General features: G+C 35.2%; 1 protein-coding gene across 2 annotated transcripts in view; it reads right to left on the bottom strand.

Annotated features, from left to right (window-relative positions):
• Nucleotides 1-20,902, bottom strand: part of LOC111057731 (probable tubulin polyglutamylase TTLL2) — a 41,266-nt gene extending 20,364 nt beyond the window's left edge. Inside the window, exons 1-2 of one of the 2 annotated variants that reach the window (XM_039438412.1) lie at nt 20,729-20,902; nt 19,845-19,975 (exon numbers count right to left, since the gene is read on the bottom strand). In XM_039438412.1, the coding sequence (XP_039294346.1) occupies nt 19,845-19,916 (72 nt within the window). In that variant the 5' untranslated portion in view covers nt 19,917-19,975; nt 20,729-20,902. Of the gene's footprint in view, nt 1-19,844; nt 19,976-20,728 lie in introns of those variants that run through there. The other variant, XM_039438413.1, reaches the window with a different exon arrangement.
• Nucleotides 20,903-21,244: the final 342 nt, after the last annotated feature.

The raw sequence follows: 21,244 nt of genomic DNA, 5'->3' as shown, positions 1-21,244 counted from the left end.
TCTGATTCAGTGGTGGAGAGAGTTGAAGGTTGCTATTGCATGACCTTGGCATTAGACTCAGAGACATTAGTGACGTCACAAAACGTCATGACGTCATAGCTACAGTGAATACCGATGTGCAGAATTGATTTCAACTGTGACGTATCTGAGCACATCAGTTTCGAATCAAAAACGTTGGGTCATGGCACAGGAGAAGGGAACACTTCACACTTCACGTTTAGCTCTTTATAAATAGCTAACTATTAAATCATTTTTTCCTCCACCTACTGTCTAAAGTACTTACTTTACTCCCTGAAACCTAATACTAAAGTGTCACTTTTTCGCTCTCGGTAGTAAAAAACAGAAAAACTCCCTAGGGAGTAAAAGTGACTCCATTTAAATAGCATGGGGAGCATCTCTATTTTGAAACTTACGTTGTAATAGGTTAGAAGTTCTAAGCTCAGATGAGAAAGCATAATAGAGGTGTCTGTCATTGAGTCAACTGAATTCAATACCACAACCAAAAATTTAATCAACTCATGAAATATATGTTTGTATGATAATTATTATATTCTTAATATTAGTAGACGATAAAAATTTATACAATTTTAAAAATATTTTATTCTATTCAAAATACCAGCCAACAAATATTTTTGATCTTCAATTCAAATCTGAACCGCGTGATCTAGAGTCAGCCATTTTTGGTAGCTGCTCAGCTGATATAATTGTTACAACTCTTGCCGATAGATAGCGCAATCGGCAGTGCCAATCAGACGACCTGTTTTTAGGTTTTAGATTTAGGTTATGTTGTTAGGAATCATTTTCACCAATACGTAAGTTATTAGAATGATTTTATTTGCAGTTTCTATAAAAAAATATAGATGGAGGAAAAATGTTGTGTACATCACGAGCGAAAAATACTTTTTCTCCCTCAGGAAAATTGCTGCCCTCGGCTTCGCCTCGGGCTTCAAACTTTTTCCCACGGGGAGAAAAAGTCGTACTTTTCACTCTAGATATACAAATAACTATTAATTTTCTCTTTATTTGTGATTGTTTTTTTTTAAATGGCGAAATAAATGATTTGATTTGATTTGATTTATAGTCTATAGTGTGGTCCACGTTATAATGACAGTATTTGATCAACTTTGGTTTTTCTATCCTAGTTTATTATTCGACAAAGCCGGTGGTACTATCCTTTTCTAGGTCCACAACGATGCCAATTATGTTTTTGACAGTGTAAAAATATAATTAATAAAAGCAGAGAATCGGTATCGGTGTTCTTCAATCTTTATCCACTGCCATTATAACGTGGACCTCACTATAGTAGTTTAGTTTATAGGACTTTACTCCATAATCAGAGTAAGAGAAGACAGAACACATTTATTTGGTGTTTATCCGTAAAGGTGTGTACAGTATATGGTTATTTTCCTATCAGGATTACGGTTGCAATATGATAGATAATAAGCAACTAAACAATACTTATAATGAATGATTCGCTCTTTGATCTTCGATTTATCCATATTGTTTTTCATCGTTTATTTCCTCCTCGTCCTTCCAATCTTCCTCCACTGCTCTTCAACCGTCTCATCATTAATATGAGATTATTTATTCTTCTTTTTCTCCCTCTTCTTCTTCTTCTTATTCTTATTCTTCTTCTTCTTCTTCTCCATCTTCTTCTTCGCCATCTCCTCCTCATCATCCTGCCACTCCACCCACTCCTCCTCATCATCCTCCTCCTCCTCCCACTCCTTCACCAACTCCTCCTCCTCCTTCACCACCACCTCCTCCTCCTTCACCACCTCCTCCTCCTCCCACTCCTCCTCCACCACCTACTTCTCTCAATTCTTCCACGTTCCCTTCATCTTTTTCTTCTTTCATTACACTTTCGTTCTCTTTTTCACTGTATCTTCTACTTTGTTTTCTCTCTTGTTCTACACTTTACTCTTCTACCGCCCTTCTACCTCTCCACTGATCTCTCCACTCTCTTTATCCATTATTTCCTCTAACTACTTCTCCATTAAATGGAGAAAGTTTTTTCTCATCTCTTGTCCGAATCCTATTTTCTCCATTTTCTCTCATTTCTTAACCGTATCCTTATTGTTCTCCTGTCCGTATCCCTGAAATCCTTCTCCTACTATTCTCTCCTCTCCAATTCAATCAATCCAATCAATCAATCCTCTCCAATCAATCAATCAATCAGTCAATCAATTCCTTCGCAGATATCACCTCCTCCATTATCACATGTCATTATCCATTTATCCATTTCTTCACCACTTCCTCCTCTTCCTCCTCTTCCTACTCTACCTCCTCTTCGCCCTCCTCAATCATTTACGAATCTCACCATCCTTCTCTATCACACTTACCACTCCTCCTCCGCCACCCCTCATCCTCTCTCACTCTACTCCCTCACATCACTCTCTCCCTCCTGACGTCATCACCCATCCCTTAGCCGCTAAATATATCCGCGCGCACAATTCGAAAGTTTGGGGCAATAAAGATAGCAATGAAGCAAGTATAGCACTGCCCGCTAGTCTTATAGCAGTTTGGCATGCTATTAACTTGACTCCAAAGCTATGCTCCTACTGAATAAAACTGTCTTCTATCGTGCTGAAACTTTTCATTTTATGCGATTATCTCAGTTGTTTGCTCTACTGGTTCAGTTGTTGGTGAATTATGGCCGAAGTAATAATTATTATGATTTCTCTATTATTTGCAGGTGATTTTCGGTTACAAATGCGGATACTTCACTACAATGGGGCATTTCGTAGGCTATTTCCACACCTACTTTCGTGTATAAATCTATTATAAATAATGTATTATCCACTTGCCGTCAGGCTCGCTTCGCTCGCCATATCCGTCTATCCAGGGGGCTCCGCCCCCTGGACCCCCGACTGGATCCTCCAAGAATAAGATCAGCAGGCTCGCTTCGCTCGCCTGCATTTTTCATTTGAGCATTTTTATCATATGTTAGGACGATCCAGTCGGGGGTCCAGACTAAACGTCTGGCTAAACGGTTATGGCGAGCGAAGCGAGCCTGACGGCTAGTAATATAATATTCCCAGGAATAGCTGTGATTGAAGTAGCAGTGCCCAATCAATTTTTCCGCGATAAATGCCTTTCAATCTTCAACTTGGTGCCAACCTGACAAAGTCAACTCAACATAATGTCAACCTGACAAAATTATTAATTTAGTTACCAGTCAACAACTGTTTCGAAGAGGTACTCTCTCTAGATTATAGTTCTATATTATCATACGGTATGGCCTTTTTTACTTTACTTGCCCTATTACCATAGGTAAGGAAAGTATTGCTTTCCGAAAAAAATAAGGTACCTCAATATCTATATTTCTATACGTTTCAAGGTCCCCTGAGTCCAAAAAAGTGGTTTTTGGGTATTGGTCTGTATGTGTGTGTGTGTGTGTGTGTGTGTGTGTGTGTGTGTGTGTTTGTGTGTGTGTGTGTGTGTGTATGAGTGTATGTGCGTCTGTGTACACGATATCTCATCTCCCAATAAACGGAATGACTTGAAATTTGGAACTTAAGGTCCTTACACTATAAGGATCCGACTCGAACAATTTCGATCAAATGCATTCCAAGATGGCGGCTAAAATGGCGAAAATGTTGTCAGAAACAGGGTTTTTCGCGATTTTCTCGAAAATGGCTCCAACGATTTTGATCAAATTCATACCTAAAATAGTCATTGTTAAGTTTTATCAACTGCCACAAGTCCCATATCTGTAGAAATTTCTGGAGCTCCGCCCCATCTAGGTAAAGTTTGATTTTAGATTTCCAATTATCAGGCATCAGATACAATTTAAACAAAAAATCCCAGTTGGAAAAGATTGAGCATGAAAATCTCTACAAATCTGTTCAGTAACATTTTCACCTAAAATTCAAAATAAGCTTGAAATCCGAGAAAATTTTATTATATCAATTGCAAACTGTTGGCAACTGTTGATTCTATTAAATCATACACTATGAAGAGATAGCAGACCTCGTGTGTCTCCAGCGTTATAGTCCTGTCACCAGCTGGCTTAGATCTTTGCATAGTAGACTTGAGATGCGCGGGAACACTAGCGTCACGTGATCAATTTCCATAACGGCAAGGAAAGTTGTGTGAGTGCGCCACACCAGATTTTTATGGCATGTAGATGGGTTCATAACATATGGAATTGTATGTTTTGCATCTTGTGAAATCGCAATTATTCTCTGCTTTAATCTTTGAAAATTGATTAATTGTAGACTAGCAGGTGACCCGTACTCTACAAGAGTGTAAATTACACTTAGATTACCGAGGATTGTTATGTATAGGACTATCTTTAATTCTACAAGTTTTCAATCTGTCACCGTGTGATTAAAAACTTGATAAACTGAAAACTTGAAGAATTTGAAATAGGCCTATTAACATCCTTGGTAATCTAACAATCTATAAATGCAATATTTCAAGTTAATCAGTCCAGTAGTTCAGATGCGTGATGATGCGAAATTCGTGAATTTCCTATTCTGTACGTGTGTAAGCCGATTCTTTCCTTTATTATATCACTAGTAGTTCTGTGAACAGTAGACCTCACACAGTATTCTCATCCACAAGTACCTGATTGAAACTATAGACCTTTTGGAAATACAGCAATAGACTGGCTTCTCCACACATCTGTGTAACCACTTGTCAGCTGATTTATGATGAATAATTCTATAGTCTGATTTTTACTCCAATATTGGCGTATGAAGGAGGCTCCTTTCTCCTTTTATTTTATCCTTGAAATGCAAAATTTCCAAAAGCCTTGTATATACGTCGACGTGCAATTTAAAAAGGAACATTCCTGTCAAATTTCATGAAAATCTATTACCGCGTTCCGCCGTAAATGCGCAACATATAAACACATAAACATTTAAACATTCAAAAATTATTTAAACATTAATAGAAATGCTAAACCGTCGACTTGAATCATAGACCTCACTTCCCATGGTCAATAAAGCGATCAATTTCTGTATTTTCATATCTGGTTATTAATATTTATTTATATCTGGATATTCATGTTCAACGGATCTCGAAAACGGCTCCAACGATTTTCACGAAATTTGGAACATAGTAGGTTTATGATATAAAAATTCGATTGCACTAGGTCTCATCCTTGAGAAAACTCGCTGAACTACATTAAAAGGATAATTCATCCTTGGCTGAAACAGCTGTGGATAGTAAAAAAGTGAGTGAGCGAGTAAGTATGTGAAAAATGAAAATATCGAAATCCCCGAAATTCATAAGATGACATATAGCCAGCTGTGAAATATAAACACGATCATTTTAGAGAATACTGTGTTCTGTTTATCATTAAATGAAAATAACGATAGAAGCTCGGTGCCCCGATATTTATAGATAAATGTTGATTTTGATTTTGTCAATGACTTGATTTTTTCTATTCGATACATTCATTGATGAAAAATCATCAACTCATTATGAATGATTGGGAAAGTAATGACAGGCTCATAATCCAGCAATGCTTTTTCCTAAATTTTGATAGAAATAGTTCAAAAATTAAAGGCTTACTAATTCATATTCATGTTGCATGCTCTTCCATAATTCACATCTAGAGAATTCCATGAGAATGAAATGCTGTACTCAAAAACAGGGACATATTTACTGTTTTATTAGTATTTACATATTTTAATGTAATAGTTTCTCCAATTAGAGCATTTGAACAGAATAATGTTCTCTTACAACAATAGTGTATTCTTCCAATATGATACCTACACTAGTATACAATTTTTTCTTTGTTGAAACACGGCAAGTTTCATGTTTGGTTTGCACATATATTTCATTATACCAATAATTGAAAATGGAATATTAATTACGAGGGAACTATTCATAACATACATCCACTTCTTAAAGAAAACTAGTATTTCGGATTGAAAAGCAATCCCTGAAGGAGAGGACATGAACTTAATCATAATCTGAGACAATTTTAGAATTTTCTTGTCGCATTGAAAGATGTGATAATCATAATCACTAATTCAAATTTTCGTCAAGATCTAATATTAAAATGTAATGTACTCGGAAAGTTTCTAGAGGAAAATTTACGAATTGATGCGAGATATAACACAAAAATATCATATTATAAGATACATTAATATATCATATTATAAGACATTCTATTTGTCAAATCCTTATTCTATACAGTGATTTTGAAATTACATAATGCATTAGCTTACACGCTCCTAAATCGAACCGTAGTGTATAATTCGATTTCAATGGATATTTCTAATAAACTAATAATATAAGAAACAGCTCTTCAGCTTGATGAATGTATCTCTCTCTCTTAAATTCTATTGGTGGTGTAACAATATTTATTGTTACAATTGTGAGTGATGAGAATTATGCGAATTAGCCTGAGAAGTTAGCCTGTTATGAAAATGGATTTTGCTGTTTTGCTTTTCTGCGGTGTGTTGTGTCGACTCTGTCAGTGTGTGCGTAGAAATTGTAGTACTCAAAAAAACTACAATTTTCCTGGAGCAACAACTTAGTTCATGACCCTTGCTTTTCTGCGTTGTGTAGTGTCAACTCTGTAAGTGTGCGCATAGAAGTTGTGGTACTGAGAAGATCAACGATTGTCCTGGAGGAGAAGTCTGGTCCACGACCTTATAAGGCAAGGAATTAATAGCTGTCAAGGAAAAAATAGCTGTCACTTGGTGGGAGAATGTATCTTAAATTGTAGTTGTAACGTTCCTTTCTATTGGTGGAAATTTTCCTAGAAAATAGTAACTGCCAATCACAGTTAACGTTGGTTAGGTCTATCTAGTATGGACGATCACACAGCTGTCCACAGCAAGACGAGAAAAGCGAAGTGCATTCACTCAGCGTCTGTCCTCCGTCATAAGCAGTACTAAATGTAGTCTGATCAGAACTTTGTGTTAATCATGGCTCTCATGCCAGCTTTAGGTTTTTTTAGTATTTGGCTCTGGAACCTTTTGTTCCAGTAGCATTTTCAGTTTTTTCCGCCTCAGTAGTTGCTTTAATTAAGGAGAGAGAGAGTATCAAATTGTCACCTCACAATGGAGATTTTCCTCCTATAACCGCTACTAAAGGTACGTCATAGATTCGTAATATAATTAAGGAAATGATTATCGATGAAAGCTTCCATCAGAGTGTTAAATTTGTTGTGATAGATACATTTGAGTGTAATATGTAGAAATGTAGAGTACCTATTAGAAGAAGGAATTGAGAATGATATTTTTGATTTTAAATTATTTTTTGAAGAGGAAGCTATCAACCTAAATTTCAATTACTGTTGTTTAAATCCAAATTGACTGATGTTTATAGTATAATTATTATTATGAGTACTATCAGTATTTTTGTTATAGATTTATTTGTCTTTTTGATTCTAATGAAAAGCTTTCTTGATTATTTAGGAAACACCTATCATGTAATTCATTCTTTTAAATTACACCATATATGTGATTTATGTAAGAGAACTGACTAAACTAACAACAATACTCGAAATACCTTATTATGAAGTAATTCAATCAACTTGTGAATTAGGTAGGCCTATTATGGAATACTACGTACTCATCTCTTTGTATAATGGGCATAACCCTGATTACAAAGAAATTCTTTTCTATTATATCAAGATATTGAAGTAGGTAATGTCTATTTATGTTTTAAAGTAATGAGTATTGATTTGAGTTTTATATAACCTAAAGTAGGTTGATTTTATTATATAACTGGAGTTAAGTTAATTTGTATTATCCTAGTTTATTTTTTTATTCTTACAGCGGTGTAAGTACGGGAACATCAAAGTATGGGATCAACGTGCGAATCCATCAATTCGTATGTATCCATGAACCCGTATCATGAACGTGTGTCTTTAAGCCGCTGAGACGCCTCTGAATCGATGGCCGTCCTAGAAGTATGGGGTATGCTGTCTCCTGTCCATCTGGACGTGTAGAGCTCGATCACCGAGCCTAGATTCAATTTGAAGAAACAGCTATGAGGTAACAACTTTTTCCAAATTAAACGAACGTCCCAGGAACTCCGGATGTGACAGAATGGGTTTTAATAATGATAGACTTTCAAAAAAGGAGAAGGGTGTAAAACGTGCGGAATTAGACTTTTGTTAAATCGTAATTTTGAGATATTATTTGGATTGGATAGATCACTAAATTTTAATCTTGGTTTGAGTAATAGATTTCCGGTTGTATCTTTACATTGAAATGTGTGGCCATATTTTCTCTGTAAGGATCCAGCTGGGAATTTCAGTTTTCTTTAAATTTATATTTTAATCTACTAAGCTACTAAAGTTGAATTAGTATACGAAATGTTTAAAGGTCCCTTATTGATAAATTAATGTTTTAAAATAATTCTCATCTTAAAGTTGTAAAGGATCAAATGAAGTTTCAAGGACCCTAACCTTTTTTAAATTTGTTTTGATGACATATATTTTTTGAATAGTTTTTCCAAGGTAGTATTCCATGATGTGATACTTGAGGAATGTTTGTCTTTGCAGCTTTCATGATACTTACTTACTTTTTCGTGTCCGGACTTCAAATTTTTCCAGCCCAATACCGGGCAAGGTCGGCAGCTAAATCATTTCCCTCCCAGAGGTCGTCAAATGTGCAGTGGGTTGGCAGTAGGGGGCATTGTAAAAGGTGTCGCATAGTCTGTGTCACCGTCTAGTCTGGGCAACGTCAAAATGACGGCCAATCCTTCAACCACCGGAGCTTTCATGATATAAAGATACAGAATAGTTATTATTGGGGATCATTAATATTTGATAATGTTTTGATGGTGTTTTAAAGTTTCCAAGTGTGTACTAAATTTGATGTTCTAAGAATTTTATGAATTTTATGTGGATCTTTTCTTAAAACATTTATTGTTATTTATGATTAACTTCTGAGACATATCTATGATAATTTTCAATTCTTCTTTTGAAATTAGAGTCCTTTAAGCTTCTTATGATTCAATCTAAAACGTTTTCAATGTAGAGCATACGGAGTAGGTTATTACCGAATTATCTATTTCAGAGATAACTTTCTAAATTTAGTAATTTAATTTTCGGTTTTCATGATGTAACTTCCTTTTTGTTTTATTAATTGTCGAATTTAACTGTAAGAGGTGACAATATAGTTGATATCTTCTCTCTATTTCGTTGTCTTTCTTGTCATTTCTGGTTTCCCGTTCTCTAGCACTAGGTATGTTTATCAAGCATCCTTTTTATTAAGTTATATTGTGTGTGCTTCTAAATTCTAAATTCAAAATTAACTTTCTAAATTCATAGCACGGCACAGTGGATTGTGATTTCAACTCCTGCTGGCAGATGAAATACGTCACCCAACATCAACCAATCATGTGCGAGTACACTCGTTCATGTCCACGCCCACAACGCTCTCTCATTGGCTGAGCCATTACGTCATTGGGTAGACTTCATTTTATTCAATGATACTGTATCAAATCTCCTCCAATACTGTATCAATCGAACACTCTCAAAAGTGTTTAGAATTTTTAATCATTGCCGTAACAAAAAATTAGAGAAGTAAAAGAGACCATCAACACTTTGGCAATCAATGAGGACCTATTAAAGATCTGGAAATTAAAAATATAAGTAATCTTGCTTAGAACATTTTGTTCACAACATGTTTCAAAATATTAATATAATTTTCAAGTGATAGAATGAAAAAGATAACGTTTTTGGAAAAGTGTACTAGGATTTTTAACCTTCCGGCAGTCGCGCTGTTGTAAAAAGTACAACAGTGTCAGTTTTTTGCTGCACAAAACTATCAAATGGGGTGGTGACAGTGAATGAGTCACCTATGCATTCCGAAACTTTCCCCCCATCACTCCACTGAGTTGCAGTATCAACCAAGCAATGGTTCAGTCTTTAGGTGCTATTTAGTCGCGACAGTGCATAAGTCGCACTGAGCATAAGATAGGAAAGACTGTATACGGGGACTGTAAACGGACCAATAACACAGAATTGATGGCTTTGCTTGATGTACCTTATTGGGCTATGAAATGGTAATCATCCAAATGTTCAGGGCGTGAAATAATCCAAGAAGATTGAAAAAGTAATTAAACTATCAATTAATATGTTTTGACAGTAAACAGAGTACGTAACACTTGGAAAATTGGATGTTGTAGAAAATACAACACGCGATTGCTCGTGTGATTGAGTAGGGCGCGACTACCGGATGGTCAATTCCCAGAGGAATTAGAGTAGCTCTATTAAAGATGTATTATGGATGCTGGAGGGAAAAATATGATGGGTATTACCAGAAGAATAATTAATGATAATTATTTCGAGGTAATCAACTGCACTTCATAGTGGTGTACTTTGTAGGATTTAGTCTTGAAATTGGAAGAAATGTTTTCTTCTCCCTTCAATTTTTTGGTAGAGAGTTAGTGGGGAGGATATTTTTAATATTCTTTCCGAAGAATGGACATTGATATGTCCAAAGCTCCGCCAATTTATGTAGATGCATAACAATATAATATCTATAGTTATTATATTACAAATTACTTTTTCATATCATATACAGTTCAATAATTATTTTCTTAGTCTATATTATGTGAATTCATCTATAATTTTGCTGTATTGTAAGCTATTGTATATAATTGTATAAGCCAGTATATTGTAATCTACATAAATAAAGTACTCAATCAATCAATCAATTTCTTTCGTTTAACGTTTTATTGCATGTTTCTAATAAAAACGTACAATTCATCAGTGCTTCCATACGTTCACGTAACCTATACGTTAACTTTCCCTTGTGTATACTCTTTCACTTCCTCCCATATATCGTTTTTTTTTGTATTCGGAATTAAAACATACAATTTATCAGGTGCATTCCTTAAGGTGCGTACAGATATACGCGCCGTGAACATGAGCAATTCACTTTTAATCAGCTGATGCCAAGCTTTTCATATATGTATATTACTGTTTCTGTGAAAATACAGATATAGTCAGCTGATTAAAAGTGAATTGCTCAAGTTCACGGCGCGTATATCTGTACGCACCTATAGGAGTGTACCTCTTAGGATGTTGTATTAAGGAATGTTTTTTGGACATTTTATTAATTTATCAAAATTTGGGAATGGAATAGATTTGGGCCAAGCCTGTTGTTCCTTCCTAATCATATTTATATGATTTGTGATTATGTCCACGAATAAATGATAAATAATTAGTTCACTGAATAAATGATGTATACATTTTTCTATGCAAAGTGTATGCATCGGTATCAACTCAAAGTATGAAGGCACCACAACATTCCTCCATTGTATAGGGACACGCTTCCACAAGTACATTAGTAATTGAAGACAAGAAAAGCCTATGACTACCACATAACCGTATTCTTTCAGGTAGACAATTGAAGAGCTCCAGTCCCGAATAATATGGTCCTTTTTCCAAAAGTGTCAGTCTGTGAGCGGGGTACTGATATACAGCTGAACTCTTTGCTCTTGTGCTATAGCCATGGCGAACTACATTTCCTTCAAATCTCTCTGAGACAAAATTTACAGTCTCAAGGAAGTGCAATGCTGGGACCGTGAGAAACCTGTATTTTCTAAAAATGGGCCTACATGAGAATTGGTTTGGCCGCAAGCCCTCCGTATATCCTTTATATCGCATTCTAAATAAAAACCCAGAATTTATCAGCTGCACTCCATCTTGAATCCCAGCATTTTATAATCTACTGCAACCGATTCACGCAAGTAGGCCACTTTTGAGTAGCAACCTATTGACCGAGCTCCAAATTTTCCGAAATGAATTCACTCCTATTGAGCAGGAAGGTAGGTCGCAAAACTCATGACATCCGAATATAATAATCTAGCCGTTCTTACTGTCGATCACAGGCCGCAAATCAGGACTGTCGCCAAATATATGTCAACTTGCGCGTGCGTTTGCGCGTATGTGAGTGCTGATGGTGTGTCTGTGTGTGTGAGAGTATATGCGTGCCTTGGCGTATTAGGCTGTCCCCAAATTCAATGAAGGCTCAGGTTGAGCCTAGGCTTATAGTAGTTAGATTCACTGTAAATTGTCAGTGTTCCTCATAGATAACACCGATATTTTCAAATTTGAACAATGCTGAATTTTGGAGTAAGCTCAGTATATAGGCTTCTAGAGAGTACAATTTTGTTGTCGAATGTCAATTCGTTTTGGAAGTTGGAACCGTTCTAGGATGCAGGCAACTTTGTAGTGTTGTAGGTTATTCGTTCTTATAGTTTTGTTTCTCCTCTTCGTTTTATAGTTCTCTTTACCTCCTCCCTTCTCCCATTTTCTCGTTCTCTTACCTATCATTCTCCTACTATACTATCGTGTGTGGGCCTACTATTTATCTGCACTCTTTATGAAAAAAAATTTATGAAATGTACTGGACTCAGTTGGGTCTAAGACAGTTTGTTTTGCTGATGACACAGCACTTATCTTCCAAGAAGGTTCCTGGGAAGATGCTATCAAGCAAACAAAAGTGGGTTACATTAAGGTTTTTCAGTGGCTAAATTGTAATTATTTGAGACTAAATCTTGGTAAAACAAAATGTATGACCTTCAGTCCAACAACAAGAGGAGATCCAGATTTGAACAGGCTTTGTTTGAATAATGCTTGTAACAGGTATCCATGTGATTCTTGCAATGAGGTTATTGAGAGTGTGAACAATATTTATTACAAGTACCTTGATATTCTTGTCGATAAGCATCTACACTGGTCACCTCAGATTAGCTACTTTTGTAGAAAATAAAGGGTGGTCAATTTGAAAATGTACATGCTTAGAAGTATTTTGAGTCTAAAATTACTAAAATCTTTTTATTTTGCTCTATTCCAATCCTTAGTTCAGTATGGTAATTCTATATGGGGAGGAACTTTTGATTCAACTTTAAAACCTTCATTTGTTCTACAAAAGTTAGTTATCAAAACAATAATGAAGTATCCAAGAGATTTCCCAAGTGTAACATTGTTTCAAAATTCCAATCTGTTCACTATAAGACAATTGTTCATTTTAAAGACTATTAAGAAACATGTGCTCAAATTAAAAAATATGCAAAATTTTCAAAGAGTAACTAGACAAGTCGCTCGAAACTTAATCATAATTGAAAGAGTTGACAGGACCCTATCCCGTAGAAGTATTTCATATTTGAGAAATAAGCTCTATAATAAAGTTCCAAGAGGATGGTTGATAAAGAAGCCTAAAATAAGAGAACTCCATACCTGGGTGAAAGAAAATTATTTTTATTCAATTATTAATGATTTGGTTTGATATTGATTAATGTTGTATGAATTTTAAAATACAGCTTTATTTTTATCTTTAATTATTGTTATTTCTTAGAATGCAATATTGAGTTAGTTGAATGTTAATTATTGTAAGCCTATATTATGATATTTTATATATTAATATTATTGTACAAGTGAATAAGATATATTAAGACTCCACGTCGGCGTACAAGTTTTCTTTTGCCGACTTGTAGCACAAAGTTGTTTTCCTTTTAGTTGTATTCTGTATGTATTTTTGTGCAATAAACGATTTGAAATGGAAAAGATTTTATCCATCCAAACAGAATGTGCACTCATGTGTATTTTTGCTTCATAGTTAAGATTTTTAGTGAGATTGAAGATTCACTTGAAACTGTTGATATTGTTATACGTATTTTTTGTGAATAATAGTGTCAATGATAAATATTTATGTTGACATTTCGAGAGCTCAATACAAATATGAGTTGTTGTTAATATTTTTTCAATTCTAACTCTCTTACAATTTTCTTCGTCATAAATCTCCAGATATTTCTTAAGGTTCTGCATGCTTTTCCTTCTCCTAGTCCTCCTTCTCCATCTCCTTCTTCTTCTTCTCCTCATTCTCCCTTCTCTCCTTCTTCTCCTCCTTCCTTTTACTACTTCTCCTCCTTCTAACTCTTCTCTTCCACATTCGCCTTCTTTTCCGTCTGCTGTTCGCACCTTTTCGTCACTGATTCTTCATGCTTAGCCCTGAGTCTATCATCTGATTCATTTTGTAAGAAATTCTCTACTTACTAAATAAGTAGGGATTCTGTGTTCCAGTGTAAGCCATTCCCGAACTTTTCCAAGCCCTGCTATAATCCATTTGTGTTATCGTTGTTTTTTTAACTTCCTGAGTGCTTATTTTTAGAATTGATAGTAGTTTATTATTGTTGTTATTTGCCCTGCATGTAACTTCTAAGTGAAATTGTCTCTACTATATATATTTTCTACTACCAGGACTCTACTACACGTTCTTCAACCCCAAACCATTCATTATAAAACATTCAGCAAAAGAGGAGGCAATATCAATTTCAAAAATTTCATGAATATGTATTCGGATATTAGGTTCAAATTGATCATCCACTATGAATAGAAAATAAATAAGATTTCCAATACTAAATCTAGCACAGGGTCATTGGAGGAATAGATGCACCAAACAATTTTTTCTCAAATAGATATTTATTCCGTCTCCCACCATTTTCCCGTAAGGAGAGGAGCGAGAGGTATCTATAAACTGTGTCACGAAACCTTACCATGGCTATAACAGACAATATAATTCGACACCGTTCTTGTACCGGATTTGGTTATTCCGGGGTATGAGGTGGGATTTCGTATAGAATTCTTTAGCTCGGCAAATTGAAAACGGATATCTTTTTTCTCGTCTTACCGGTTGAATAGAACTGTCAGTATTTCAGATTGCATTATTTATTGAACGTCATGCTTGGAGGGGGTTGGGGGGAAACCGAATATTGTAGCACCCTGTTGTTGCTGAGGGGGGGGGTGTTCGTTTCAGTGGCGATACGTTATTTTCAGATCAGGTGATTTTTTTGTGTGGTGTCAATATTTGGACCGGCTTGACAGTTTATTGTTAGAGGCAATATATTGTAGTTTTTAAGGTCACTGTAGCAGCTTGTAGACTAGGATTTTTGTATTTTTATACGTGAATTATAACCTGTAGCCTTCTACCTAGTAGGTATTTTTGGTATGTAGAACATATTTGGTTGCCTAAATACAAAAGTGGAGTCACTTTTTCAATTTTGAGTGTTAGTTTGTTGCTTATTACTATTTTATGTCAAGAATTATAATTGTCAGCCACACGAAAATAGTCTGATAGAAATTGAAACAGATTAGTGCAACTTTGCCAAATAATACAGTAACTATTCAATCCATGTTTGGCTTTGGATTGAACAGTTATATAGCTACTGTAACAAATAAGAGACTCATCTGTTCCAATTTCCATTGGAATATTTCCTTGCGGATGACTTTAGTTGACACTCCAGTCCATGGGACATTTGAACAGATAATATATTATTCAGTCAAGCTTTCAAGTAATTCAAGTGGAGAATTGTTCAAAGAATCGTTGAAACTTTAACTGAATTTGTGAATTTTTCTGTAAGTAATTAGTAATTTTGTAGAGTTTTTTTTTGAAGAATTGTTCAAAGAATCGCTGCTCACTCAATGACTTAAACTGAATTCGTGAATTTATCTGTTAGTTATTAGTAATGTTGTGACAGATTTGATACACATATTATGTTATGATACTTGTTGAAATTGTCAAGCCTGGGCTACACTTACTATGCAGCGTTCCGATCCCACACGGATGACAACGGCCTAGAATAGTGCATGGAACACATGTCTGTCATATGATCTGTTCCACCACCACCTATCGGACGTGATAGGATGGGAATGCTGCATGATAAGTGGGGCCCGGGCTTTAATTATTGGTGAAGGTCAAGAATCTAGAACAGTATCATTTTTCCAACACTATTGACTTTTAGATATTCAATTTTTCGTCAATAGTCAGTATGTGCATAAATAAGTGAAAATCAATTGAGGATTTTAATATTTCGCAAATTTCACAGAGTAAGAGTCCTATCCTAATTTCATCATAACGAGAACTTGGTTTGAGCGACAGTTGATTCAAAACCCACAAAAAAATTCTACAGAACCTATTTTTGAAATAAACTGTCCCTGCTCATATGCAGCTGAAACTTAGTTTTCGTTTTTGTGGACTTTATCAACCTCTGTAAAAAAAGCCGTATTGCATTCTGGTGACGTCAGCACAGGTACTACTCATTACCTCCTACACCAATAAAAACACTGAATCACATTATTTGTTGATTTCAGCTGATCTATATCAAGTAGTATTTTTATTGGTGTAGGAGCCCTACCTGTGCTGACGTCACCAGAATGCACTATGGCTTTGTTTACGGAGGTAGTGACTTTATCGTCTCGTAATATAATCAGTTGGTTATCCTGTCACAGAATAAATTCTGTCAGGGAAGGAAGCTATTCGATTGGCTGATTATCAGCTGATTCCCGAACGCCAACCCAATCAGTCGATTAACAGCCAATCAGAGAGCTTCTCGTCCTGCCGACTCGTCCACCGCCATTGCAAAAATGCCTGGAGAAACGCTTCATTTGGCTTGGCCCGTACTGTTCCTCATGAGTCATGACTGTACTTTCAACGCTCCGCCTAATATGGGTGTGTCTTGTCTCGGCCAATGACAGACTGTTACCTTGAAAAGCTATTCAACTACCAATCATATGGCTCAATTCACACGATGTGCCAATTCGCCTAAATTATCTCAAATACTACCTTCTAATTCACCTTTTTATTAACTAGAAAATCTCACAAATTTAACTCTTCCACTCGAAGCTCTTTTGACTGATACTAGTACATTCTGAATTTATTCAACATAATATAAAATTGACCTTAAAATGCCGCTTTTAGAGCTACAAATAACCAATTCATCAGATCCTCTTTCTCCAATCAGATTTCCACTTGACACAACCAATGAAATATTGATTAGTATCCCTCTATTCATGAGCCTCAAAATATCAATTTCTCAGTGTTTTGTAGACTATGAATATAATAATATCACATCAAATCAATCTCGATATTGTTGATGAAATGATGAAGGTGATAGGCCTGATGAATGATGAGTCTATCAACATGTGAAATTCGATTCTGTATAGGAACTTTCAATTGAAATGCATTTTCAAGTTCTTGATTGATATGGGTCCCATTCTCAAGATTGGATGTCGTTTATTCCTTGTAGCTAATGGCATATGTTAGAGACATACTTCATTAATAATTCTAAAATATACCAATCTTGTATTCTTTCTATCTATTTCATATCCAAAATTCGCTTAATGAGTTGAAATGTTTTATTACCGAGAATACAGAGAGCATAAGCAAGCATGTTGATAATACTTCGAATACTTCTATAATATTATTCTCTCATGCAATAATAATTATTGTGTAGCATCGAATCAATGAATGAGAACGAAATGAATAGCATGTGTAATGTGTATGCTGTACAACAAGGCAATCGCAATGAAATTATCATTCATCTTATTTTGGAACCAATTGAAATTGCATGATAGAATAACTCTTTCGTATCATTGGACAATTCGATAAATCATAAAATGAATATTATAGCAGAGATGAGTTAGTAATAATTACTTATTCAGTATTTGGTATCATTTAGTAAATTTCTTATTTAGTATAACTTATTAAGTATTATTTAGTAAATGTTTCATTCAGTATTACCAAAGAGAAACAATAGCGTAAGTAGATATCCCATGTTATAGGGCGTTTATGTTGCAACTTTTACTGTTATCTCAAGCCGATTACTGTCGAATTCTACTGTTTTGTTGGGATGAGAGTGTATGCACGGCACAATATGAGAGACTACCAGCACGGAATAAATATACCAGTGCTACTCTAGTGCTTCTCTACTCTGCTACCAGTATCATAAAGCTTCACGGGAAAGAATTACATGAACTAACGGCTTGAGATAATAGTAAAAGTTGCGACATAAACGCCCTATACCTTGGGATACGCTGTTGTTTCTCTATGGTAATACTCAGTATCACTTATTATAGTATAGGACATTTCTGATTATGGTATAATATTTTCATTCCAATCTTGTCTGACACTACATCAAGTCAACAAAATTAATATTACTGTGATATATTCGTATCAAAAGTGACATTATACAATTCGAGAACAAAGTATAGTAGTGTCATTGATCTTGAAAATATAGAAGACCCTCTTGTACAGAAGCCTGTTAGATTTTAAACGTGATTGAATGCCACAAGAACCAATCAGAGAAGCTTTCTTTCCAAAAAGCCTTCTCTGAATGGTTTTCGTTGCATTCAATCATGTCTAAGAACAACTCAAATCAGCTGTTTCTGTCAAATAGCTAGAACTACTATTGCTGTACAGATAACACGCGAAATCTGGGTAACCTGGGTAATCTTAGATATCCATATCATCTATACCAGTGGTCGCCAAACAGTCGATCGCGAGCTACCGGTAGTTTTTGGTAACTCACAGAATTGCTCGTGCAAAAGAATGTCGTCCAGTTTGATTATAAACACTTTCCCAGTCTGAAGAAAATCAATGACGAGAAAAATCCTCCATAGCACCGCAGCAAAAACCAAGAAAACGTTACAACTTTCAGAATTGAACAACAGTTTGATCAACGATTTCAAGATTTTAAAAGCATATCATCAACTCTCTTTTGTAGATATCTATGCAGAAAATTTCTCAGTTTGTGTATTAAAACATTTTGGTGCAGATCAGGCTTCAGTTGAAATGGAATTTGTGGATTTTCAAAATTATCTGTCTCTCAGATCACTCTCTACAACTGGAAATATTATTTTGGCCTCAAGTCCCCAAAGAAAAATATCCAAATATTATTCGAGTTCCATTGAGGTTGAAAGCTATGTTCAGCTCTGATTTTTGTGTGAAACATCTTTTCAAGTATGAAATTCACAAAGATATAGGAACAGACTGACTGATAAACATTTGGACAACTGCATCAGAATGGCGGCTGCAGCGTACACTCCAAACGTCAAGAAAATACTTGATGACCAAAAAGAATTCCACTGCTCTCATTGAAATGTACATTTCAACTTTTGTTATACTTTTTGCTATGAGATAAGTAGATTTCAACACTAGAAATATATCTTTATAGGCAATAAGTGTGAAAATTTCATTTCACTTTCTTCATTCTAATATTTCTTGGTGGCTCACTAGGAGATTTATAAATGCTATTCTATCTCACAGGCTAATAAGTTTGGCGACCATTGATCTATACTATATAGGTGCGTACAGATATACGCGCCGCGAACATGAGCAATTCACTTTTAATCAGCTGATGCCAAGCTTTTTATATCTGTATCTTTCTGTACCGTTTCTGTGAAAATACAGATATAGTCAGCTGATTAGAAGTGAATTGCTCATGTTCGTGGCGAGTATATCTGTACACACCTTAATAGAGGAAATAACTGGCTTATACACGTACGGGATAGGAAAGTTATTATGTTTGAATCATCATTACGTATGAACTACTGGACTGGTTAACTTGAAATTTTTCATATAGATCCTTAATTAACTGAGGATGGTTATAGGCCTATCTTTGAATCTTCAAAAATCATTTGTCAGCCCGGGAATTTTTGAATAGTGGCGCTCATTGAATTTCCATCTAGCTGTTCATCCTGTTGTCAATATTAGCAGTAGCAGAAGTCTTCGAGGTGATTTACAGCAATTGATTTGGATTTCCGTTTGATAATAATAATTAATTCATTAGCGATATCTCAGTAATTTACATCTGTAGACCAAGTGACTCATCAAAATCCTTTAATTTAGTCCACCTTAGTGCCTTATTCATTTATTCAACTAAACAGATCTGTGATAAGACCTGTGATCTGATCAGATCTGTGATAAGACGAATGAGACATCAACATAAACCTACAATTTTGAGTGTGCCCCAACCACTTCAGAGTATTTCGAAAGCTGATAGGTGGTGCTTCTCAAACTACAAGTGTATGTTTATTAACACAAAATCTAATAATTAATCACAAAGAAAAATATTCATACCTGTACGAGAAGATTAGGTCCACAGCCATTATCGTTGATGCGAAAGATGAAGGGTCCATTCTCGAATGACATTCTGTCGCCAAAATGGGATCAGCGTTAGTTTGATGTTACTGTTATTTCTTCATCCATCCCTGTAATAGAAAAAGAAGATAAATATGAGTCCTATATTAAACAAATTAATAACAGAGATAAAATTCTCTGAGATCGCTATGCTCAGCATATCAGGAATTCATTGAGAATCACGACTTCAAAATGTCAATTCAAGAAGATGTTTTAAATAAGATTTTCTGTAGTAATTCTATAAAAATACATGAAATTCTGAGTAGCTGTGGTGTATAGATTTGACAAAATAATAAAGTTGTCAAACATTACAATAGTTGACTAATAATTGAGGTGTAAAATTCCTAATAATGAATCACCAGCTCTACAATTTCTAAATCGATAATGACTGAATATGTTGTCAATAATGTTGGACGATTTTAGGGTGCCCCTTCCCTATAGATTATTCAATCAGTTGGTGAACCCAAAATTTTCTATGAATTATTGTAAGTCTTCCAAGTAAGAAATAATAAACCTCTCATGATCACTATAAGTTTATCTCGGAACAATGTTTCGATGAAACAGTCATTCTATCCTATCCTACAATTTGAAAAAATAGACCAACAATATTAGAAAGTATAATCAATCATAAAATTATCTTTAGATCTTCTAAATATCTCTATATCTTCTATTATCTTCATCTTTGGATTTAGATGTATTTTTTTCAAAATATGGACATTTCAAATTTGAAGGTTCAAGTAAAGTATAAAAACTCAAAAGAGGTTGAAAATTTTCAATGGTTCAGAAAATTCATCCACTTGAAAAAGAATATATCTATTACTTACCATATTGTGCCAGATCCATTCCAAGATTCTCCTCTATCCCAGCACTACATCACGTGATAACAGAAGTAGGGTTAGGAGCCTCGAACGTCATGCTCCTGCTTCGACCCTCTGGAATACCACCCAGGTGGCAACTGTTAGCCGCGTTTATATAAGGGTTGATCGAGTGACGTCACAAGGGAGCTTCCCGCGCAAACTCCACTCTTTTCCCGCGTGTTTTCTTCTATAAATAGACCCACCATACTGATCCATTAGTTACGGCCTCAGCCACTATTTGCCATCTTCACAATCAATTTTCTTATATAGCGCGCGTATTTAGGAGACGGAGGAGCTACAATAGTCCAAAATACCAATTCATTCTGTTACATTCAAACGAAAACTTTTTAAAGGCTGCAAGGTGATATTAATATTGTATTCTAGTCCAGAATAACAATTCATTCTATTTTCTTTTACATTCAACAAAAAACTTCCTTCAGGCTGCGAAATTATATGAATAGTACATTTTTATTCATAGTATGG

Source organism: Nilaparvata lugens, chromosome 11, assembly GCF_014356525.2.
Source record: "Nilaparvata lugens isolate BPH chromosome 11, ASM1435652v1, whole genome shotgun sequence".
In the NCBI taxonomy this organism is placed as follows: domain Eukaryota; kingdom Metazoa; phylum Arthropoda; class Insecta; order Hemiptera; family Delphacidae; genus Nilaparvata; species Nilaparvata lugens.
Note: the sequence above shows the minus strand (reverse complement) of the source record. Positions and strands in the feature narration are given on the sequence as shown.